Source organism: Lonchura striata, chromosome Z (assembly GCF_050655825.1).
Source record: "Lonchura striata isolate lonStrDom1 chromosome Z, ASM5065582v1, whole genome shotgun sequence".
Lineage (NCBI taxonomy): Eukaryota > Metazoa > Chordata > Aves > Passeriformes > Estrildidae > Lonchura > Lonchura striata.
This window is the reverse complement of record NC_140740.1, coordinates 56587166-56612756: the sequence shown is the minus strand read 5'-3', so window position 1 is coordinate 56612756 and position 25591 is coordinate 56587166. Positions and strand designations below refer to the sequence as shown.

At 36.2% G+C, this 25591-nt stretch overlaps 1 protein-coding gene across 8 annotated transcripts in view; it reads right to left on the bottom strand.

The window, feature by feature from the left end:
- GPBP1 (GC-rich promoter binding protein 1) overlaps window positions 1-25591 on the bottom strand; it is a 35540-nt gene that overhangs the window by 9441 nt on the left and 508 nt on the right. Inside the window, exons 1-10 of one of the 8 annotated variants that reach the window (XM_085566116.1) lie at window positions 25343-25490; window positions 24182-25228; window positions 11566-23357; window positions 9495-9613; window positions 5422-5570; window positions 4723-4946; window positions 4055-4121; window positions 2143-2327; window positions 1070-1210; window positions 451-615 (exon numbers count right to left, since the gene is read on the bottom strand). In XM_085566116.1, the coding sequence (XP_085422242.1) occupies window positions 451-615; window positions 1070-1210; window positions 2143-2327; window positions 4055-4121; window positions 4723-4946; window positions 5422-5570; window positions 9495-9547 (984 nt within the window). In that variant the 5' untranslated portion in view covers window positions 9548-9613; window positions 11566-23357; window positions 24182-25228; window positions 25343-25490. Of the gene's footprint in view, window positions 1-450; window positions 616-1069; window positions 1211-2142; window positions 2328-4054; window positions 4122-4722; window positions 4947-5421; window positions 5571-9494; window positions 9614-11565; window positions 25491-25591 lie in introns of those variants that run through there. The other 7 variants (XM_085566120.1, XM_077790241.2, XM_021534332.4 and 4 more) reach the window with 7 other exon arrangements.

Below are 25591 nucleotides of genomic sequence, written 5' to 3'. Positions count from 1 at the left end.
TGGGCTATCCAGGGTAGTGGTAGAGTCACCATCCCTCGAAGTATTTAAAAGACATTTAGATGTGACACTTGAATATACATAGTTTACTTACAGATTTGACAGTACTGTTAATGATTGGACTGGATCTCAAAAGTCTTTTCCAACATAAATTCATGTATGATTACATTAGTTTAGTAAGCCTAATTTATCCTTTTTGTTGTTGCTAAAGACACACAAGTACTTAAGTCATGAACATGCACCAACAGATACTGCAGAAAGACAAGAAGAAACTACAAAGTAGCACTGGAGGAAGAGTAGTACTTGGAACAAGGTTTTTAACTTCATTAAAAGGTAGTTCTTTTCCTTCATCTAGAGATCCAAGACTGCTACTAAACAGCTGTTAACAACAAAATGAAAAGTAGTTTATAGTTTGAAACCTACTGAATCTACAGTAAGTGTGAACAAAATTACCTTCTCTTGCCCATCATGATTCTCATCTTCATGCTCCTCTTCCACTCTATCTCTTTTCAATGCTTTCAAAAATTCACTCTTCTTATCAGTCCGCATTCTTGTCAATTTTGTTAAACGAGGTTGACCAGATTTATCAACAGGGGATGAAGAATTTGATCGATTACACTAGTGCAGGAAGTCAGAAAAAGAAGGAATGTGAGAAGTGTGTTAATTTAGAAATTTTTTAATTAGACAGGTATCTGTTTTTTTCAGGTTTCACATATATTCACAGTCAAAAGCAGAGGGAATATCTGTATTTTGGTATATACAGTTTGTAGATGTAAACCCAGAGATGCAGGTTTATGGAGCACTGCCCAACAGTGGGTCTTCTGAAACATGTAATACTTATAGCAGTTTTGAAGTCTAAAGGTATTACGCTGCATTTGCTAATGTGGGTTTTTATTCCAAATCAAACCTACAAAGGAAACTGCAGTATTTTAAGGCTGGTGATGTGCATTCCATCTTTCCCACACGTTAAGTTAAAAAAAAAATATTTAATACAATTCTGTATAAAATTTACTGCCCATCCTGACTTAAACGAGTAAATGTTTTCTAGATTTAACTATAGCTACTACTTTACCTCTTTCACTGAATTTTGTGTTACAGCAAATGCCTTGACAGTTGATTTCAAAGGACTGAAACTGCCAACACCATATGCAGATTCATGAGGAAATGCATTCCCAAGTTTATTTTCTTTTGCTTGGCTTTTCCACTGTGTGGGCTAGACAGAAGAACAAACAGAGATGTAAAGACTTAACTACAAAAATATTATTTTCATCAATCTTCAGAAAAATGATTAAGCAAAAACAAATCATAACTGCAACCTTAATGTAGTGCAAACATCTGTTTTCTTGTGGAAAAGAGGCCATTTATAAGCAATTCATCTGCTCTGTTTATATAAAAACCAGTGTTTCAAAACAATTAAGATCCTCATACTTGAGGTATTGAAAATTAAATATGGGACTTCAACAGCTGAAAATATTATTTTAGATTCAAAATATTACAGAGTTAAGAACTAATCCATCACATGCTCTCAAGAGCACAGAAAAATTCCTGAAACAAAAAAGTAGAGATGAAGCCAGTAGGAATAGTTCAGATAGCTCAGTTGGTTAGAGCCTGGTGATAGCAATGCAAACGTCATGGGTTTGAAGTCCATATGGACCATTCACTTAAGAGCTGGACTTCATGATTCCTATGGATCCCCTCCAACACAGAATAGTCTGTGATTATGCATTTGGCAAGAGAACAGAATGACACTACTAGGTTATAATGTCATCTCTGTCTATAACTGGGATAAATTCTGAAGGTATTATTATGCTGACTATACCTCTCCACAGCATACCTAATTTTGTTCTATTGAAATCATATATACAAAAGGGACTGTGATTCCATAAGCTAAAAACACCATTTTTACTCTCACCTGTACAGCTGCTGCACTTCTCAAAAGTGGTAGATGACATGCAAAACAGACTAAATTATAATTTAAAAAGAAAAATGCAAAAAAGTTGTCTCTATTAATTTTTGGGATAGCATTTTGCAAGTGTTGCATGATAATCTAGGAACAATATTCTCAGGGATGAAATAAACACATTCAGAATTACAGCATGATTTTTCTAGGCATGTTTTTTTGTAACGCTGGTATCCAATACTCACCTTTGCAGGTGGAGTGACAGGTTTGGGGACTAATCCTTTATAAACACTTGTGCCAGTTCCATTCCTTACTGGCTGTGAGTGAAGACTTCCCACTACTGGGAATCCAGATATCCGCAGTTCTTTTGTACTGCCTTTTTTAATGACCAGCATTCTCTGAGATCTAGATTTAGGATTTAAAGGGTACTCTGGAAGAAAAAAAGAAGTGTATGGATATAGATATATGTGTGTGTGTGTGTGTGTGTGTGTGTGTGTGTGCCTGTGTACACAATGTCACTTGGTTTTACTTCATAAGGTACTGGACAGCCATAAGATCCAGAGCAAATAGACATAAATCAGGAACTTAAATCAGTATTAGTTCCATGAATAGTATACTGTGCAAACCTGGAAAAACACAGGTTCTGTTCCATTTCCTACAATTATAACTTTAAAAATATTTTACTTGGTGATGCAGGAATTGCACTTTTTGAAAGAAAAAATATTTTTCAAAGAAGCCTGCTACACACTTCTAGAGACTGCTGCATAGCAATTCTAAAATCAAAATACTGTTAGTTGTTGATAGTTACTCAAACTTCAAAAGAGTTTATGGCTTTCATATTCCCCATAAGGTTTCCTAAAGAATAATTAGTTATACATCTATTAATAGCTCACTTTAGAGCTCTGCAGTAAGGTTTTATAAACATGAGACAAGATGTGCACTACACATTAGACCATGGCAATGACCAGTTTCTCTAGCTCCATGCTTCAGATAGACATACCAGGACAAAATTTCCACATTCACTGGAGAACAAATTAGGAGACATACAGTCAGCAAACTAGAGAAACTGCCATTTAGCAGTGTTAAGGAACATGCATTAAAAATAGTTCTAAAATTTTTAAGTAAAGAAATATATTTTTTGTACATGTATTCCAACATTAAGAGCCCTTTCAAGGATTATCTCCTCTCCCTGCAAGCAATTCTACTTCATATATCCTTAAAAAACAAGACTCTTATTGAAAGATAGATTATCACATGAAAGCTGCTAACACCACAAAACCAGAAAGCTGTATAATTATTTATGAGGCTGCAAGGTTTACAGCAATTAGATATTTACATTAAGGAGTTGGCCTATATCTAATATTACTTTAGCATGCAAAAAATACTGGTTAAGTATGAGAAAAAGAATCAGCAAATGAAAATACCTTTAAAATCTCAGCATTAGCAGTAATTTAAGTAGACAAGTAAAGTTTTCATGTTTAATTATTTTTTTTAAAGAGAAATGTTCTTATTTTGAGTACATTTACTTTAAAATCCCTGCAACCTAAAGCTACTACCTTCTTAGGGATAAACAACTGACTACATAAAGCCCATTAGAACTGTAAAGTGATAGCCAAACATAATCAGGTAAGGATGAGAAAACAATCTTTACTACAGGTCTGCTCAATGCCCATGCTCAGGGTTATATTTGTCACTAAATAATACACAAACACAACCAACAGCGTAGACATTTGCTTTTAGAAAGAGACCTTAAATCCCTGCAAGCTAACCTACTCTTCCAGCTCTCCCAGGTTTCTCTCCAAATTCTTCCAACATATTTCACAAAGCCTTCAGCTGGCAATCAACATCAGTAATTTAGGTGACCAACCTTCATTGCACTTCCTCTTGAAAATAAAGGTGAAGATTTCTTGACATCTTTACAAAAAAAAGATGTATACTTGTTCTGGGAAAGAGTATTAGTTGTGGCAGCATCAACAGACTAGCTGACTGATACTCATATGGAAGTGTTATCCTTTAACAAAAAGAAACCTACATTGTAAAATATTGAAGTTTTCTCAATCTGTATCTTCATAATTCTAAAAAAAGGCTCATGTTTCAAATAAAACTACTGCAGATCTCTGCCACATTTTTGCATTTAAAAATATCAAAAATACTCACCCCACACACCTGCAGCTAGAGATTTATTCTGGTTTGGTTCCCTCTCATATTCAGGGTTTAAAGATGGCTGAAAGAAAAGTTTTGTCATTATTTAAAAAGTAGCCCTTGAACTCTGGGATGAATGAACTAGAGAATCACAATAACACCAGCAGCATGACCTCTGCTGACAGACTAAACAGCTCCCTCATGAACCAAACAGGACAATGTTCACTTACTTCTCTTTTCCAACAAAGTATGTCAGGCAGCAGCTAATGTCATTACATGACAGCAGCAGAGAAAGCAAAAAACCAGCAATGTATGTTTCTTCAAAGAGTAAGATGACCCTTCCCCTTACATCCTAAGTTAAAGCATGAGTGCTCAGAAGGCCACAGGCATGAAAATTACTTTGTTACTACTTCAGATTCCAGTAAGGTAACTGTGTAGAATTTAATACATACACATACCAGAGCAGATGGGAATCCAACTGTTGTTTCACTTAAATACACGAGTAACAATAATAAACATACAGTGAAAAATCTGGATATAAAATGAGAAACAAGCTATTGGACAAAGTACTAACACTCCCTTACCTATGGAAAATTCCTTACACGATGATCTGACTTGTAATGGACAAAATGGTACTTGCAGACAAAATGAAACCTTTTTAATCATAATTACAATTTACTTACAAAATCCTCAGCCTCAAACTGGTTGGGTACTTCTTTGTCTTCCTTTTTTTGAGTTTCATTATCAAGTACACTGTTTTCATGCAGTCGCTGGCCTTTTCCACAATGAAAGGTGCTGCTTTGAGTGTGGGAACCTCCACCATGGTACCCTCCATGTTGGTTTATATTTTCTGGACCACTTCTGCCTTGTGAGCGCCAACCCTTCCTTTCTTTTCGCCCAAAATGCCCTTGGATTTTTAAATTTTAAGAAATGTAATTACAAACCATTAAAAATAATATTTTACTCTGCAGAATTGTTAAAAAAGTTTAATCACAAGCTCTATACGCTGGGATACGGTAGCACAGGAAGCAAGTTTTCATTTGCATAAGCAGCAGGGAAGGCTCTCACAAAACAATGCCAGAGAGAAAAAATAGCCAGCCAATGCTACAAGTCAATCTTTTTCTGGCTGCTCATTTATATGCTGTTGGCTAGAGTATTAACTCAACATTCTTAATCTATTCAGGAGAGAAATACACCTGGAATCTAATTACTTTAACCAGTCCTTAGCGCTCACATCCTCTCCCAGATCTGTCTTTCCATTACCACTCTTTTACTGCAGAAAAATAATTTAGCACAGATGAGCTATCATCATCAGACTTTCTTCTAGCTAGTGCCTACAAAGAAATGACACAAACATATTCACAGTGTCCTATAAATTATACCTGCATTTGGCCTTCCAGTGTTAGGATCAAACCCTTCCGAAGAACTGTGTCTTCTGCGATATGCTTCATACCGATTCTCTGTCCACGAAAAATTTTCAGAATGTTTCTCAAAATTCAGTGATGACTGCAAAGGAGCATAAGTGGTAGACCTGAGATTTGATTAATAACAACTTAATAATCAGAACTGTAACTTGCACTTTGTTCACGGTATATGTAAATTCATTCCTACAAGAACTTTGAATGACAGACAATTCAGCAGTCCTCACATGCAGAGTTATGTCACTGTCTCTCAGGCTAAATGGAAGCTGCATCTTCTGCTCCAGGACACTGAAACAGCCCTTAAGTCACATGCTTGTGACACAAGGTAGGAACTGTCTTCTTTTTTATGGTAGCAAAACAGAGCACAAGCGACATGTGTTGCAGCAGAAGAAATTTTTTTTTAAACTATAAGAAAGGACAGAAGATCACAATTTGGAAGGTTGAGAAGAAGTCTGGGATCTTAATCTAGATTTTCAGAGAACAAATACAGGCATTCCACAGAAAGCAAGGAATCCCTTCAACCCAAGGCAGCTATACCTAAATAAAGCCTAATTCATTAATCTTGCCATTACAACTTAAAAAGGCAAATACAAGTAGTGATGAAACACTAATAAAATCTAGAATCAGAAGTGTCCAGATTCAAAAAGATACTTCAAGTTTTCAGCTTAAAAGGACACAGAGAAACTTTAAAGAAATAAATCTTTAATATAGCAGAAGAAGTAGTAAACTAAAATCTTGAGAATAACACCAAGAAATCAAATCACATCCTGACTAGAATTCATACCTAAAGGGATTAAACCAAAAAAATATCTTTCTTTACACAACCCATGTCTTCGTTTTAACTTCTCTCTGGGTGTACCTTTAAAATTATTTCCTTCTTTCCACCTAAACCACAGAGGAAATCACACACACAAAAGAAAGATACCCAAAGCTCTATGGAAAATGTTCCTGTAGAGCTAAAGGTGTTGTTCAATATTCACTGCTTAAAATTCAAACTCAAGTAAGTATATATTTAAAAAATCAAGGCAAGTATTTCTAGATTGTCATTTTTAGAAGTCAAATGTACAGGGACTACCCTCCCAATCTGAGACTTGAAACATAAATTACTTGAAAACTCTTCTTGGAGAGAGCAAAACCAGAGGACTGCAAAAACTGTCAAAATAAAACTACTTCAAAAATTACCAATTAATCTAAATATTTAAGTGAAATAAAATCCTTAAATAGATTTTGACTAAGCTGCCAAAAATTTCAGGAAGCACTAGATGTGCCAATCTTAGGTGAAATTTTAGAAGACACTTCACATGTTCATTTACGTACAACATCCTCTTAATATTGCTTTTGGAATTTAACTTTCATTTTTTTATACTAACTTGAAAACAACATTTTCACAAAGTATAACAGACAACATTTTATATATTGTGTTTGAGTTGTACATGCTATAATGAATCTGACACTTATAAACAGTGTGCAAAGATCATGCAGTTTGCATTTTCCCCACTTGATGGAGATACCAGTCTATGAAGTCTCTCAAGGCAAAGATGTCAGCAGGCTTTTTAATCAAAAGGAAATTTATTGGCAACTTCTGTAAGTTGAGAAATTATCTGACTCGGTTCAGACAGTCAAGAAAAAGGGATAGAAATAACATAAACTTTAAGAAATACAGGAAGCCTAACTGCTTAACAAGAAGTAAAAGTGAACTTGTAAAATTAACTTTATCCATCTACAATGCTGCCATACCCATTTCACAGCAATACTTTCTTAAAAGTTCTGCCCATGTCCCAAAATTATTTCACTATTCACACCACCTTTCCATTCCACCTGCCCACCTGCAATACAGCACTGACACAAACACATTAGCTCCACATGAACAAAACCCACTGAGTGACCAATACACACCTATCTAGGTGGATTTTACTGTGTAGTTGACAGAGAGATGAGGAAAGCTTGCTGTTAAACAGAAATCAGCAGCAATAGACGAGACAGATTTCAATCAAGCTATAATCTGTATGTCACATTACAAAGCTCATTTAAAATCACAGTTTCCTGGTAGCAGGTTTCTGTAATTCCAGCCTTGAGCAAGGAAAAACACCTCAGCTACCAAGGGCTCAAGAGGAAAATCAGGGTCCTGTAGGTGTAATCCCTGAAAATTATTACACTTCAGCAATACAAAAATTGACCAAGCTCAGTTTCTAATTCTCAAATGTTTAAAATGTCTAAATGTTGTTGATACCATAGCTTCACCCCAGCTCCATTCTGCACGGAACATGAGACATCTTGCCTTCCTTATTTTCTTCCTCTTCATCTCCATCCCTGTTACCTGCTGCTTTCTTCTGCTTTTTTGATAGCAGAAAATAAGTCTCTTTAGGAAACAGAGGGGACAGGGACTCACAAAACTTGCAACCTGTCTTGTGGAGGAATCACAAGTCTTATTCTGTAAACTAAGAACTACAAACAGACTTTTCAAGCACTTAAAATCCAAATGTGCTGTGTATCAGAATGCTCATCATTGAGGGAGCAGGTAATACAGGGAAATAAGGTGCATTCTAATAATGGCACACATATATTACAACAGAGTTACACATACAACATGGAGTTTTTGAAAGAGAAGAAAATCTAAACTCCATGAGGCAAAGAATCATGGAAGAGAACAGGAAAAATATACTTGCAACAAATTTTCACACAATTCAGAAATGAGGTGACAAATACAACCCATACCTAAGATATATTCTAGTGGTGCTAGAGTACTTCTAGAACTTTGTTTTATCCTGATATATTGGCACATAAAGCATGCAGGTAAAGCTCTTGCAGCAGACTCTAAATATGTAGTAAAGATTGTTTTGCAATTGTGACACATTAACAAATTAAGCTCCAAATACTTTTCCAATTTAAAACATATTACATTGAAAAAAATCAGATCAAAAGAGCTGAAATGCATCAGAAATCACAGAGAATGGAAACAAAGAGACTGATTCTTTATTTAGATTTTCAGACATTATGTGTCCTGGAATAGATAGGCTTTATGTTCCCAAAAACAGCCTATACTAAACAAACAATCTAGCTAGGTCAGGGTAGAAGGGATATAAACAGAGTAATATAAATAAGGACATTCAATGATCTGACAAAAAAAAAAAAAAGTGTTTATGTTTGTGTAGACATACAGAATCAAAACATTAGGAATACAATTAACACTGCCATCTATCTGTGCATTTAACAATACCACAAGCCTACTGCCATAAGTTTCTCAAGGCTAAGCATTTTCCATGGAGATGAAAGATTGCACAAAGTTTATATATTAAAGAAAAGCAAAACAATTCTCATAACAGCAGATACAAATATTGAATTCAAACTGTAATAAAGAAGATAGGTCTACAAATAGGGAAGCAGATAACAGGAGTTTTAATATTCACTGTTGACTCTGCTTCTGCACTTGCACAAATTAAGAAAGAGTAGAAAAAACATTTCTGAGATATATATACTCAAGACTTCCAGGAATATTTACTAATTCTAACAATTAAGATATTATTATTTCCCATTTCAAAGCTGTCCCATTAGTCTAGCTGTAACAGTAGTCTAAATGAAACAACCAGAATGAAGATACCTAACAGTATGAAAGCACCACACTCCACCAGTAGCAACAAGCATTCCATCATCAACTGCAGAGCCATTTCAGAAAGTCTAAAAAAGCATATTTTTAATCACTTGGATCACTTGAAAATAATACTCGTTTAAAATTTACAGGACACAATTAAAAATCAGAAGCAAGAACATCAAGTACATGCTCTATCTTGGTACTTCTATCACAGAACACAATAATTAATTTTAAACGACCGAGAAAGGCAATCCTAAACCTACCACAGCCAAGGCCAGATATGTGCGTCTCTCTACAAACTAAGCTGCTCAAGCAAAAATCTCCACTAGAGTCATCTGTCATCACAGTATTCATGAAGAGATTTGCATTTTTACTGTGATTGAGGTTGCAACATTTAAACTTCCCTAATAATGAGAGTGCTTTTTCGAAGCAATATGAAACATACCTTTGTTGATGATGGTGGAGTAGGAAAATTAAGCCAGGCTGGAGCAAAGTCATGCTGCGCCATTTAGGTCCAGTCTCTCCAAATCAATGAAAAAAGGCTTAGCACCTCATGACAAGTCCCTGTAATCAGAAGAAAATAAATGAGTCCTTTCAGATGCTTATGTTACAAGGGGATTACACTTCTTGTATTCTGTTCAGTATTTCTCTTCTGTTTTCCCATGTAATTTTCCTCACAGATCTGATTTAGAATCTAACTATCATTATCTCATTTAAAGCATCAGAACTGTGTTTTACTACTAAAGTGTCACATCAATAAAATATATCACAGGAATTAGGAAAATATAAATGTAACATTTCTTCCTTTATTTCCTCCTATAAATGGGATGAAGCATCTTGTGTAAGGTCTGATCCAGAATAGTATGGCAAAACTAGCTAGAAATACATTCTAGTACTGAAATACATTCTAGTACTATCTAGAAGGGATTTGGCATGCTATTTTATTAGCTTCCTAGAAGCTGATTTTTTTAAATTAATCCCTAACAGTTAGTCTCAGTGGCCATATGAAAGTTCCTTATGGAAAACCTACATACTTGGGCTCATTGCAAAACTCAGTGTCTCTAGCTTCAATGGAAACAGAGTGTACTCGTCCAAAGTGTCAAAATCCAGTAAAATTCTCTAGTTTGAACACGGTCCAAAGAATGTAATGGTTTACAATTAAAACCCACAAATACTTTTTCTACCCTACACTCTTCTCACAGGTAAGAAAATACTTCTCAATGAGCAAGAGAATGCAAGGTAATGTGAACTATATTAGCCGAAGCTGAACTGTAGCACAGACAAGAAAAAAATTGATTAAACACTTCCTGAATTATATAGGGCAACTGAACTAGCTGCTCTGCAGCTAAGTACTGCAAAATGGTCAATGACTCAAAAATTTTTCAAGTATGATATACAACCTATTAGCAATCTAGCTAGTGAAAACATAATGAACACCCTCACACATTCTATAGGGAGGCCAAATAAATGTGAATTCCACATCTCTGGACCGGAGAGTGCAAATCTGTTATTGAGCACAGTTTAATTAATTTTAATCTACGGCTGCTGTAATGTATTAGTAAGAAATGTGGAATCTGAACTTGCTAACTCATAATTATGGTGTTCTCTGCCCTGAACCAGAATATTGCAGACTACTGCAAATCTCCACCAACAGGCAAGACTGTTCCAGTTTCTAAGTGGAAGTCTAATAGATTTGTTAGATTTAACTTAGTGTAAAACTGTATTTAGTTGACCTGCTGTTTGTTTTTAGCGACGTGAGCTCACCCCTAAGTTTTTGGATACATCCAATACTATAGATAAATTGTAAGGTAGGATGTAAAATTATTTCAGTTAAATACAGACAAGGTTAAAGGTATGCCTCATCCAAATAACTAACTTTAAATTACTCTGCTGAAGTCATTCAACTCCTTCCTACACCAACTTCAACAAAAATACAGAGACTTTTTCTAAGTATTTCCAGTTATATCAAACTAGTAAAATATAAATTAACAAAATTCTGGAGTCAATGAGCCATCACAGAAATGGCTTCTCTTTCTAAAAGGAATCATGTTCATTTTTACTGATATATCCCATTCAGCAACAGTATACAAAAGGGCATATGTTTACAAAAGAACCAACAGATGTTAAATTAAGAAACAACAAATCTGAGCAGATTTCAGATTCACTTAGACACAGTTCTCATCCTCAAGCAGAATAATCATGGTATTTTCAGAAATTATCAAGACACATTTTCAGTACTGAAAGATTAATGCAACAACAACAAAGTCTTCAGACTGAGGCAATTACAGTCTGAAAAATAATGAGTAAGATTAGGCTTACCCCAAGTAAGAATATAAAGATTCCACAAAATATCACCAGTTATTGGTGCATCAGCTATTAAGTACAGGACAGAAAATCCACTAACAATGTAACTTAATAGATTTATCTTACTGTTGTTAGAAAACTAGTCAAGCTTCCTAACATCATTTATGCAACTGTCATGAGAAGAGTTTGTTATTAACTCATAACATACTTACCTTTTATCCTTTGCACAAAAGACTGGGTGATCGATCACCAAGTATCCATGAACTGGAAAAGGTATTTTGCATAAAGACCTCTTCCCACAGCTCACTGACACTGTCTGCCTATTTCTTCATGCAAAATTTTTTCTAGAAGCAGATTCAAACTTTCCTCATTCTCAGCTAAAAAAGCTTTAAAATTTTTTGATAGTGCTGCTCTGTCAGATGAGTCGATCTTTTTCTTAAAAAGAAATAAACTTAAATGGTAAAGAGAGACATGGGCCAAAACTACACAATACTCCGAGCCAAATCAGCAAAAGAATATATATATAAGTTTCAATAAACCCATAAAAGACAAACTTTTAGGGCTAATTCTTCCAAATAGTTTTAATTAAAAAAACCAAGAAGAATAAAAACACAGACGTATTTCTAGAACATTACCTGACCAAACTCAGGAGTTTGCAGTTAAGCATTAACATGAAAGACAACTCCTGGGGATATTCCATACCAAAGTGAAGAAAACATTTTCTTTCACCAAATTGTACATATGCCTGGTCTAGCAATTAGACATGGGAACAGAGAGTTCTTTCATTATTAAACCTTTCTAACTTTGAATAGGCACAAACATCTCAGGCATAATTAAACTGGGAAACAATGGGCAGGTCAGGAAAAGGTATTTTTAAACTGCATTAGAGGACATAGCCTACCCAGCTTAAAGGTACTAGTTCCATATTTTACCAGGTTTCATAAACATTCTAACAGCTGCTAGCTTTCTGATGTTGCCAACAGGTTTCTCCTATAGATAGAAAAGATTTTATTATAAGCATGATCTCTATTTAAATGATCTGACACGTAATTGATAGCTCTAGGATACTATTCATTCCCAGGAAAGTATTTTTGATAAACTGAAAACAAATCAAAAAACATAAGAATGGGATGTCAGCAAGGCACCTCTAATGCCACAGGCAGGATTTACTATGCTTAAACCCTTTGTGATCATCTTGGCTGCCAACATTAGTGTGTTTCTTGCTTGTTTTCCAACTGAAGCTGAACCGACAACTAGAAAATTATTCAGCAACACATTCTAACACTAAAAAGGTTCTTTCTACCTTTTTTCCCTGCTATTCAGGTCTTCTACCTAAGCTACCCAAGAGAGTCAGATATGCATCTGCATTCTGTGTCCACTAAAGCATTTGCAGTTTTTATTCAGATACATACTACCTACTACTTCTAAATTAAACAAAAACAACATTTAAAGTATTTTAATAGAATGAGTGTCAGTAGCATAAAATTGCTTTTATTACACTGACTTGAAACTGTGTGTCTACTAGCAAGTTTTTTCTTGCATACACACCACACAAATACTGTTCTGTAACACTAATAGAGCAGCTGATGCACTCTCACCATTAACACAGCTATGAGAAGTAAACTTAGTGAGGTAAACACCACAGATTCAAATACAATTCAGGGCTTTCAGAATCTCTCTTGGTAACAAAAGAGCAGGCCCAAAATTTATCATGAATGTTTAAACCACCATTCTCTATTAGCACAGATCTGCCACTCTTCAACCAAACTGCAGCAAAAGCTAACTTGGCTCAGACTCTCAGCTGCTGAAGCAGAGCTGCACAATTCTAGAAAGGTAAGAAAAGATACTGAAATACTGCTGTCCTCATACTATTAACACACAAATACATTTAAAAGTCTTTAGTCAGACTGGTCAAACTATTGCCTCATCTCAGCAATAGCCACTTGTGACCAATCCAAGTAATGTGCAGTGACCTTAGTGACCTCAGTAACAAAAGTCTTCTGTAGCCCGTGAATTTAGACAGAAGTAATGTGTTGCTGTATTGTGGATAACAGAATAGTTTAGAGCAAAGAAAGAAATCATGTTCTTAAGTTTTACATCTTGAGGAGGGGATTTGAAAGAAGTATATAAAGAATTTTGCTTTAAGTAACATGCAGTAATTAATCCAATATTCAAGTAAATAAAATTTAATTCTCAAGTTTTTTAAGTATGATCTTCAATAATAAGGCAGCGACTGCCAAGGAGTAACAAACAGCTGGTTCCAAATGACATACAGTGAAGAGATTTGCCATAAATATTACTCAGTCATCTACTATGAGCTATATTTGCAGTTGAAATAAGAACACTGCACCAAATATACTCAACCACCACACAGAAAAGGTTGGGCTGCGCTTTTTTTATGATTAAGTCAACAAGCTTCTTTTGTGACAGAACTATTTCCCATCAGTTGTAAACCTGTAGGAAAGTCTATATTCTAAACAAATTTGTGTTATCTGCATTGCATCTGGGAAAAATTGATGTACAGTCTCCGTTTTACAAAAATAAGCAATACACTATGAAAGGGAATCAGAAAGCTACTGCACGAATCAGGCGTCAAGACTTCTGGGAAAAGGCTAAGAAACAACACCTAGAGTCAATACCCAAACCTGCAAAAACAACAAAAATTAAGCTAAAACAAGTACCATTGGTTTATCTTGTCCTTACCAAATTAAATGAAAAAATCAAATATTAAAGGCTATTGCCAATTTTCCTCACACTACTACATTTTTCCTTTTATATTCACACAGAAGAAGTGAAATCACACTTAAGAATAACAACACAGGTTTTCAAGATTTTTCTTGGTGCAATAACAAACTATTTCAGGGATCAGGGTCATGAAAAGTCTAAGGAAACTATCTGGCTTACTTTGCCGCACAAAATGAAGACATAAACTGTATTTAAAAATGTGGTTATGAACATCTAGAAGAGAAAATTTCAGCAAGAAAGGAGATGTGTTAATCCAAAACACCACAAGAACCACAGAGTATCAATTACAGTAGATTGAAGGTGGACAGACACATGATCCTGAAGATCTAAAGACCAATATTCTGAAATAGCTTTAAGACTTAGACAAGTATTGAAACTGTCGATTTCTATGACACTTCTAAATCAGATCCCAGTGATTGTAACTAAAAAAGTTCAACATGCAGGATGACACATTACACAAAGGTAACACTGTAAAAGCTAATCCACTTCTTCCCTATTTTCAGTGCCAACAAGACAAGTGTGATATCTCTCCAGCAACTTTTTTCTCTCCCCTCCTATTTGAAATCAATATACATTTTAAAAAACTAACCTTTTAAGCACAAAGAACACCCGTTACAACTAAAATATAAGTAAAATTTTGGTTTTTTCTGCAATAACACAAATAGAATTTGACACAATACGAAAGCAGAGAACACCCTTCTATTCATAAACTTTCAGATTAGCCTGCTTTCAGATTACTTTAGCATAGTGCTTCCTCAAACTTCCTATTAATATTAAAATTTTCACCTTATCTGCAACCATTCACTATTCCTGGGACAAGCAAACTTACTAACATTTAAGTTTCATTTACAAAGTTTGTTCATAATACAGATCAAGGAGATCTAGATAAACAAACTAGCTGAAATAGTGTTATAGAGTACATCTTGGCTTTAACAAACACAATTTGTTGCATTTTAATAAGCAGTAAAAATTAATTTATTTTAACACTTGTTTTTTTTCTCCTCTCTTTATTTATTGGGGGGAGGTGGAGGACACGAACAGAACAAAATGCTTGCTCATTCTCACACCATTTGTGCTAAATTTGGGACTGCTGCCACCACTGTCATGGATTTCATTACCTTCACTCTGGGGCAATTCCACAAAGCAGGCAGACTGGCAGTACGTGGCACTACTTTCTAACCACTAATGAAGACCAAGAACACCACAGGCTAAGCACAATGCAGAACTGGAGCAAGCATTTGTAACTCCAGATTGTATCTCTGCGTAGCACAAAAAAATGGGAATATACTGCAGTCACATATCAGACTCAGTACAGGGTAACTGCAGAGCCACTACAGACAGAATTGTGTGCATGTACTACCTCACTTAAATACAGCACTACACTAGGAAGCAGTTGTGCTGCCAAACATTATAAAGAAAAAGGATAAGACATGAAGACAGACCTAGACTATTTTTCCCCCTTGCCAGGCATCTATAAAGCACTGAAAACACTTAGCACAGACAAAGCTTTTAAAGAAATAAAATTTTAAAAATAAAATAAAATAAAAATAAGCTAAACTAAGAATAAATTACAAATAAAGTAAAAATAAAAATAATTTTTAAAAATAAAATATGAAAGTCTTCAGCTCAAACTCTGGAAAATTTACTGTGTAAGCAGACTACTTTTATGTAGTAGAAACTCGTATCACATCTTCTGTACGGCTTCTGACAACACAATAGACCAGCAAATTCCTTGACAAAAGTATTTAATCTGGCCTCAAATATATCATGAAAACAAAGGCTACTGAGGTCTAGAATAAACTGGTTACACAAAAACATAATTCACCTGATCACTTGTGGACCATTTTAAAGACAATCCTTTACCCAGAATTTCTTCTAGTTTTAATTGTATTCATCAAATCTTTACAGCATTAAAAAAAATCTCCCTCTAAGACTTACACAACACTGAAAATAGCCACAGAGCATCTCTGGAAGAGCACAATACAGGAACTGGAAAAGTAACTGTTGTGAGAATTGAGTTGGAGACAATCTCTACACTGTCTGTGTAGGTCAACAGAAGAGGTAATAGATGGCAGAGCAAAAGAAATCACCTTCTGATATACTGCAAGATGGCAGGGCAGAAAAAGCAGATTAAATCAAACCATTTGGGACTCCAGTACTCTTGTACCTAGAGTCTCTAGTCCCATCAATAGTATTAACAAAACTAAAGTCTTCCTCATCATTTGCATCTTCACACAGCTCTACAAGAGAAGTGAGTTTAAAGACTTACTGATTTTAAATATTGAAAGAACCTTCTGAAAAATTAAAATAAAACATCCAAAGAAAACTCTGAAGGACTAATGGCCAATACCTCCCTAAATTTCAATCCAAGACTAATGGCCAACTTTTACCTCCCTAGAACTTCAAACCAAGTATCAGCCTCTGACCATTGGAAAGATACTGAGGTGTCTTTATCATTTTCATGGTCATTTACTGAACTCTCTCCACCATGTCTCACCCTTTCTTGTATCAGGGAGCCTGTAACAGTACTACACATCCTAGAAAGGTGACACAGTCCGCCTGTGGCCTCACCAAGGCTGCACATGGGACAAAGCCGAACTCCCCTTGACTTGAGCACAACACTCTTCCTAATGCTGCCAGAGAGATTTTCACTTTACTCCTTACAGGGACCCACTGCTAGCTCATGGTTGGACTGCTGTTCAACAAGACCCCCAGGTCCTTCTCTCTAGCTGGCATATGCAGCTGCAATTCCAAAAAAATCCACACTTTCCCTTTGCTTCATGAGGATCTTCTATCCACATTCTTCCACACAGCAGACCAAACATCAAGCGTGTGCATCAGCCAGCTCTCCCCATCTTATATTATTATGCACACTTGTTGAGGGTAAACCCTACCCTACTGTCCAGGACTTCAATGAAGATGCTCAATAGCAGGGGCTCCAGTACTGAACCCTGTCCCAGGGTACACTGGAACAGCTTCTTCCAAATGGCCTTTGTGCCACTGACTGCATCTCTGAGAACCTGTGCCTCACCATTCAGACAGTTCTGAATACAACCTCACTGCTCACTTTCGCATACGTACTTGTCACCTTTCCCCTGACAATGTCATTGAAGACAATGTCAAAAGCCTTACTGAGGTCAAAATAAACACCATCCATTCCTCTCTGTTCATCTACCAAGCTAGTCACCTCATTTTAAAGCTTGCTGAAGTGTGACATCCCCTTCACAAAGCCATTCTGATTGCTCTCACTCGCCTTCCTGTCCACCACGTTTGGAAACATGTTTCCAGGATCAGCTGGTGCACAACCTTCCCATTGACTGAAGTGAGGATGACTGGCCTGTAGTTCCCTGGATTCTCCTTTTCATCCTCCCAGATGACAAAATTAGTATTTGCTCTCTTCTCTTACTCAAGAACCCATCCCAATGACCATTAGACCTCTCAAAAATGGCTTTGCAATAACAACAGCTCTCATGGAAGAACGGAACACCCATCATGGAACCATCCTGTCAAGCCCCATGGACTTACAACTTTCTTTAACTGTTCCCTAACCTGATTCTTTCTTCACTGAGGGTAGAGAAAAAAAGGCACAGCAGAACTTGAAGATGACAAGGACATGAGACCAGAGATGGTCTCCACCCAATCTTAAGGGCATTGTTTAACTTGTCTAACCAGTATTCAGCTGGAAGAGACAGTCCCACTGGTATTGAATAGATCTCCAACCTTAGGGAAGTCTCTTCCAGTGAACAAAATGAAGTATTTCTCTAGCTCAGAAACTCATCCTCAGGACTTAAAATAGGTTTCGTTACTATAGATAAGATACATTTGGTAACACTATCTGTCTGAACTGTGAGAATAAAAAAAAACAGTACATTTGGTAACACTGTCTGAACTGTGAAAATAAATAAAACCAGCTTTCCTTTTTCATAATGTCCCAACTTGAAGAAACAGATAAAAGAGTGACATTACTATAATAAGGAAAAAGAAAACAACCAATAATACAGTAAAATAGCCAAAACTTCTAGATTTTAAAAATTTAATCTACTAAAAATTGATTTGCACAGAGAAAACCTCAAACAGAATAAATATTAAAAGCACTGATATGATATACACATTTATATTTTCCAAGGGAATCTAAAGTCAGTATGTATGCATATCTAAGTGGCACATTCCTATGAGCTTTAATCTAATGCCTCACAGAGTATTATCACAGCAAGTACAGCACACCACAAATTACATAGGAGACCCTTTTTCACTTCTCAGCTACAAACATCTGACAAACCACCCTCACTTTGTCAATGTAATTTTTAGCATAATATTTATAAATGGGATACAAGAAGGTTGTAAGCCATAAGAACTAAAGCACACTACAGTGCTGTTATGAAAGTGTGGAAAGAAAAGGTTATATGCATCGTCTCAATTTGCTGTTATTGCTTTGTTTCCTTGATAATGAGCTCCAGCACACATATCAAATTCTTATTTCATCAGAAGACAAACAAGAGCATATGTATGAACTTCAGAGGGTCCAACAAGGTAGTTAGAATACTGGCCCTTCAGTCCTCCCATCATGGGCCAGCTTCAAATTTTGGCTTCAACTCTGTATCATTAGCAAAAGGAAAACAGCCAAGTATTGGTCTGAACTAGGCAAAGAAACTACAATCACAAGACTTATTCATCAGCCTACACACACCTTTTCCCCACACAAGATCATTCATGGCTTTTTTCATACTAAGCAGATCTTCAAAATAACCTGCACCACCAAAAGTTTTTTCTTCTGCAATAAAATACATCTTCTGTCAAAAGAAAAATTTCCAGTGGTAGCAGAGATCCTTCTCTGTTATCCCTCTCTGCTATCTATAGTTAAGAGCAGCACTAATTTCAAATCAAGTTGCTAAATATAAGGTCTAAACAATACTTTTATTTAAAATCTATAAACCTCAATTTTCATTCCTCTTTTAAAGACAGTTTATTCATTATCTTCCTTACTCTTCTGTGATTCATGTAGTTCCAACAAAACAAAATAACCTAACTTCAAGTTATTTTGCTATTCCAAATTTGTATGTCACTAAAACAGAAAATAACATTCAAACCCTTACACAAGCTTTAAGAGCTTTTGAAACTAGAAGCATTTCTACTGATCAGTTGCTGCAAAAGCATGACAAACACTTCAACTGAAGAGTCTTTCTCTTTCCTTCTTTCTGTATAAATGAACAGCCACAACAACAGAATAAGTTTACATCTTTACAGCCAAACTTTTAACACTCTGAAGGGAAAGAGTGTCACTTCACCCCTTGTGGCATTTCAATGAAAGACTATTTATAAGAAAGATTAGGCTGGGGTATGGTAATTCCCTCAAGTTTTTTGGTTCTCTGAAGTTTATTGCCTAAGACTCATACCTTCAACAGAAAGGAAAAGGAGCTGAACTTTTGAAGGCCTCTCCCATCAATTAAACAAAAAACTCAGAAACAGTTCAACTGCAGCCTCTTATTTCTCAATCATGCTACTGGACAGCAAGTAAAACCTCTAGTTTTAGTTTTGATACCTCCACCATCAATACAGAATTGTCCTCATATATATTCTACTACTGGACAATACAGGAGAACAAAAGAAGATATTCATACAATTCATAATTTACCTTCTTGTCTCATGTTTTAAAAAGAAGAATTAAAACCAAGATTTCCTGCAGCATACTAAGGAAGGAGCAAGGTCCCCTGCTAGATCTGAGCACTTAAGCTTATGTATGAGGAGTATGCAGAGTCAAAATATAATGGTCCATTTTTTAGCCAATTAAAACCAACACATTCTTTAGTACAGCCACACACTTAATACTTACCTTTACAGAGACTTAGAAAAATATAGAATACTGAAAAAAAAAAAAAAAAAAAAAAAAAAATCATCCACCTTCATTTCTATTTTGTGCTCAAGTTCCTTATAGGAGAATAAGCCAACTAAAGCACACCTTATGTTTTACATAAGGTTCTAGAATGTGAGCACTGCTTTTTATCATATCATCCCCTTTTCTACATACAGTTATGGTTCACAGGCAACAGGTTTTAACATTACCTCTGTGAATCAAATATAAATGTCACAACAATCAAAACATCCTTTAAGAAGTGTTTTAGATATAGATGAAGCTGCTAAGTCCTTCAGATAACATAATGACAACTTTTTAACAAAAAAAAAGTTTCTTTTTTGCACTGTACCAAGAAGACTTAAAAAAATGCAAGCTATTTCATAACATGAAATAACTTCACTTTTACAGCCAGGTTCAACTGAATAACTTCAATTCACTGCAGCCAGGTTTCTCCTCCTTGAGAGTCTAACACACTTTGGTGTGTAATGATACCACTAAATCATTAACTGACCATTTAGTAAAAGCCTGGTAGATGCTCATTTCCTGCCCTTTAACAACATTCAAATTCAAAGCTAAAGTGCGAGCTGAATTACATCACTACCCTAGTCAGCATATATGTTGTGTAGGAAATCACCAGGAGTTCTTTTAGCACTTGGGAATAGTCACAAGAAAGAAGGAGCAGTTGATAAAGGTAGAAGTCTTGCCCTATGCTGAGCATATAAAACAGGTAACTCCCAATTTCAGCTGTTTCCTGGACTGTGTCTACCCAAGACATGAAAGGAGGAGACTGTGGAAGAGTTGATAGCATCACATAGGGCATTATCATCAGGTACCATGTTCAGTTACTCAAACACAGAGTAAGAAAAAAACAAAACAAAAAGTGTGACAAGTTTCCTTCATGTCTGTTTATAATAAGGTCTGCAAATATTTGTCTCTAAAGGACAGAATTTATTCCTACTACTAAAAAAAAGAAATAAAAGCAACTTCTTCAGACATTATTGATGAACTGTCATGGTAACAGTTCTATCCACATATGTTAAACAGAATAACCTCATTAGAATGGAGGACAAAATAAAAGGAGCACAAAGCACATTAACTTGTACAATGCTAAATATCTGCACAATTTCCCTCTATCATTTTACCGATGTAATTCTGTTTCAGCATTGCTGCAGGATTAAAGGGTACTTATTCACAAAAGTTTCCACCAACAGTTTTCTCAAACAGTAGAGCAACCTCCACCATTCTGAAGAATTAGCAAGTACAAATGTACCCATTTTATGAACTGACCAGAATAAACACATGAGTAAAAGACACAACCTGCTGACAGTTATCCCACTACAAAAGCTATGTTTACATCAAGGTTTAAAGTGTAAGCTCTTCGGAGCAAGGACATTATCTTCATAGTTGTCTGCAAAGCATTTAACAGACTGTAAGCACTTGAAAAACAAAAATCTAGGGAAAAATTAAAGTGGACCAGCACACTTGGCATTCTCTCCTCACTAGGTATGAATTTTGTTTAGGGTACAAGGGCACAGCTGTAAAACATTCCTGAATCCTTGTCCAAACACATATGAACACAAATAAAAAAATACACTTCTACAGAATCCCTTAGGATTTGGGGCTAACATGTATATCTCCAACAGCAATAGCTGGATAACAGCAGAGCCAACCAACAGTTTGTGGTAAATAGGATGAGGCTGGAGAAGGGGTCAGGTAGAGGTGGGACAGCACTCTTCAGGGACAAACATCTTCATTCTAGTCCCCTGAGACACAAAAGCATCAGCACAGAAGCAAGCATGAACTGTTGACAATAGGGGGATAAGGAGACCACCAGGGATCCCCCAAAACCCTCCAAGCCATTTCCAGAAAGGCCTCAAAGAATCGACCATGCAAGATAACTGATGTACATTGAAAATTAAAACCTTAAGTTCAGGGCAAGGAATCTATAAAAAGGTAACCAGCAAGCCCTGCCTGCACATCCCAGGACATACCATAGCCTGGCCAACACTAGGAATCAGGGCTGGTGATCTCTTTTTCTCTCTCTCCCTCGCCTTACTTCTTCTCTTCCCTTGTATCCTATCCCTACCATGTAAGCTGTGTGCTTATACAGTAGGCCAGGAACTGACATACCCATTTCAATGCCAAGTGTGCAATTTATGTATAAAACCTAGTGATTTTTTTGTAGACCCTCTGACTTTTGTTGTCCCTTTCAACCACAGCATTTATGAATCTTGGGTGCTCCTTTCCCCTTAAGTGTGGAACACTACTAATTTCCCAAGTGTAAGTACTGTGAAAGGAATAAAAGAATTATCCTACCAGCAAACAGAGATATATAAAGATAGAATTAATTTATTAAAGCTAAAAAGCAAACTCCTTAAAACTCCCAGAAGGAGAAGAGTCTACAAAAAGATGCCACCCAAAATAGTAAGTGGGGGATGTAGCTCCTTGATTTCAATGAGAGCATCTTGAAAATAAATAAAAGTATCTCAGCACTGAAAATTAATAGCTTGGAAAAACAAGCAACACATCACTTTTTCTATGAGCTAAGAAATTAATATTTCTATTACTGTCATGCACATACAATAGACAACAACCAAATTAAATGGCCACTCACACCAGAACTCTCCATCAACCAAATGCTTTCAAAAAAAATCATGCAAGTAAAGGGACATACAAGATCATTCTTTTCTATTGGTTTGGTTCTTTAACAAGTGGCTCAGCTCACCAGTCAAACCCAGCCACACATAGACTCAACACAGAAGAGCCACAAGCCATAGCCACAGATTACAGCAACAGACCCCTACTCAAGTTCCATAGTTTCCATATTTTCAAAACAACAAAACTGAAACAGAAGTTAAAATAACAAAGCAGCAAGAGCATCCAAAGGAGAAAACTGAAGCTAGTTCAACTTTTAGATACTGACAACATATAGGTAAGAACTTTAGAAAGAGTGAGAATTTACAAAATTTATGAAGATGCAAGTCCTTCATTTGTAGTCAAAATATCAAGGCTGCAGGATTTAAAATACACTGCAGTAATTTTTAAATAGTTTCACACACTTAACTACATTTTTTCTACAGGGTTTTAACACATGCAATCTTCCCAAATATCTTTACACTGCCCTTGGAGAAAACCTTTTTTTCATAAGTTCACTACTACTAATACTTCAGTATTGTAGAAGCTCTCGAAAATATTTTAAAAGGCGACAACAGAGGTAAATGTGCAACCTCTACCACACACTCAGTTTAAAGTCTACCCAATAATGCTTTAATTATTTAAAGCCTTATGAATCACCAGGGTGGGGTAGGGAATAGAAAACTTCAGTAAAATCACCACTGACTTTTGAATTAAGTTGCTCTGTCCATCTTAATTTTCTTTCAGGCAGTAGCAGTTCTGTTGAATGCAAACCTACAAAAAATTATTACAAACACATTAATGCCAAAATTAAAAACTATTTAATTACTGTGGGATAAAGAAAACTACAATACATCTAAAAATAACAAGGAAGACAAGCCAATTTGCCACTAGATTTAATTTTGAATCATTCCAAGGAGAAGGAGCTTTTTATGAAGTGCTATATTTGCAGACCAGCCAGTCTAATTCATTCCCATTACTGAAGGAAAATACACTGAAGTCAATCTTATAATATCAAAACAGAAATAAGCTAGTCTGCAGAGACAGCAAAATTATTTCTGGTAAAAAAAAACCCTAATGGCTTTCGTGTGTAATAAAGAATAGAAGAAAGAAAAAAAAAAAAAAAAAAAAGAAGAGTAAAAAACCCTCTATATTATTATTACCCTAATGCTGCAAATCACATCTAACACAAATGGAAGGAATGACACATGCAAGCTATTCTGACTTGGTCAAAACAAAATAACACTCACTGTTGAGATTACAACATTACCATGAAGTCTAAATACTTATGGATTTAGTCTAGATATAGCTACTTTTTAGTCTCACATAAGAATCACACTCTTATCTATACATTTCTCCTTGTACCTGTATTCTTCAAATTCTTAAGAAATTATTCCATTACTTATAAAAGCCAGCAAGTAAAAATTAACCAGCTTCAACATTCAACATTCTCAAAAAAAAAAAAAACAAAAAAAACCACCAAAACCAAAAACAAAACACCAAAGAACCTCTAACCAATAAAAATTACAGGTTTAACTGTTCTACCAATAAAATGGTTTTTCAAATGTAAACCAATTTATGAACACTACAACACTTACCTAATTCAAGAGGACCACACAAGGTGCTAGTGTTGCGTGATTTATATTTTTCCAGTTTGTTTTCCTTGAGATAATATCCCGAGGTCCTGTTGACACTACATTCGTGGCAGTTCGACATAGATTTGACCTCACAGAAATCAGCTACCCATCCTTCTTGTCTACAGATGCTGCAAGACTATTTACGAACTCTGCCAATGTCTTTCTTAAAAACCTTTTCTTTTCTCTGAGAGTTTCTTCTCTTGTCTATTCCATGTAGATACCACTATATGCAGCATCAGCTCCAAGTGAAATAAATATAGGTTTTACTCCACAAACTGTGACGTCAAAACCCCAAATTTCACATATGAACTGCAGAACATTTCCTACCTTCCGGTAGCAGGGGCATTTGCAAACAGTTATCTGGATACCTCCATACTGCTTGTGGGCAACAATATTTTACAACAGAAATATTAAATAAAATACAAAAGAAAAAAGTATAAACATACATCTATTAAATTCTTCATTTATAAAGTCGGTCTCAGTGCAAAACGAGAGAAGACTATGTCAGAAAATCTCAAAAATTAAGCAAGGGAATAAAAAAAATCTGCCATGAAACTTTTCAGCAATGTCCACACAGTGACTCAGGCTACAGTTAACCTGGAGGCAGTTAACAAAACTGGTTAAGCCTCTGACTCAGAAAGAATGTTGCCGAGAAGAGAAAGAGTATGTAAAAAGAGGAAAGCACTTTATTTCGGCAGCTAAAGTATTCAGAACTTCATAAATTTAGCTACGTATCCATGCCATGCGGACAAAAGAATCCAAGGGAGATGTGCTCGACACTGCTAGAAAAAACCTCCCGACTTCCTCAATTCTCTTCCCATATGACAGCCGCTTGTTTCAGAGGCCTTTTCAGGACAAAGCACGCACAAATAATTCCAGAACCGTGTCCGGTATTTCTTCCCTTTCACGGGAAGCAACTGCTGCAGATCAGAGTCCACCTTTTTTCTTTTCTGCCAGCTGAAGCAAAAGGCTGCAAACATCCAGGACTGACTCTGTCGTTCACTCAACCTAAGGTAAAAAGAACCAAATAAATCAGTTTTTCCTTATGAAATCCGGACTGGCGCTTGACAAACACAAAACAAACAAAACCCAAAAGGCTGAATCTTGGAAACAAGCAGAAACCTGGATCCTAAGGAGCAGCCAGGGCCGGAGCCGGGGAGCCGAGCCCCAGAGCCCGGGTTACAGCTCCACTGGCGGCGCGGGGCGGGCGGCAGGAGCGCGTGACGCGGGGCGCAGCCCGCCAGCGAGAGCCGCCTCCTGCCGCGCCGCGCCGGCCAAACACGCGGGGGAGCCACGGGCACGGGGCGTGCGGCTGGGAGCAACGAGCAGGGGGGTCACCTCTCGATTTATTGGGAAAGCTGAACGGATGTG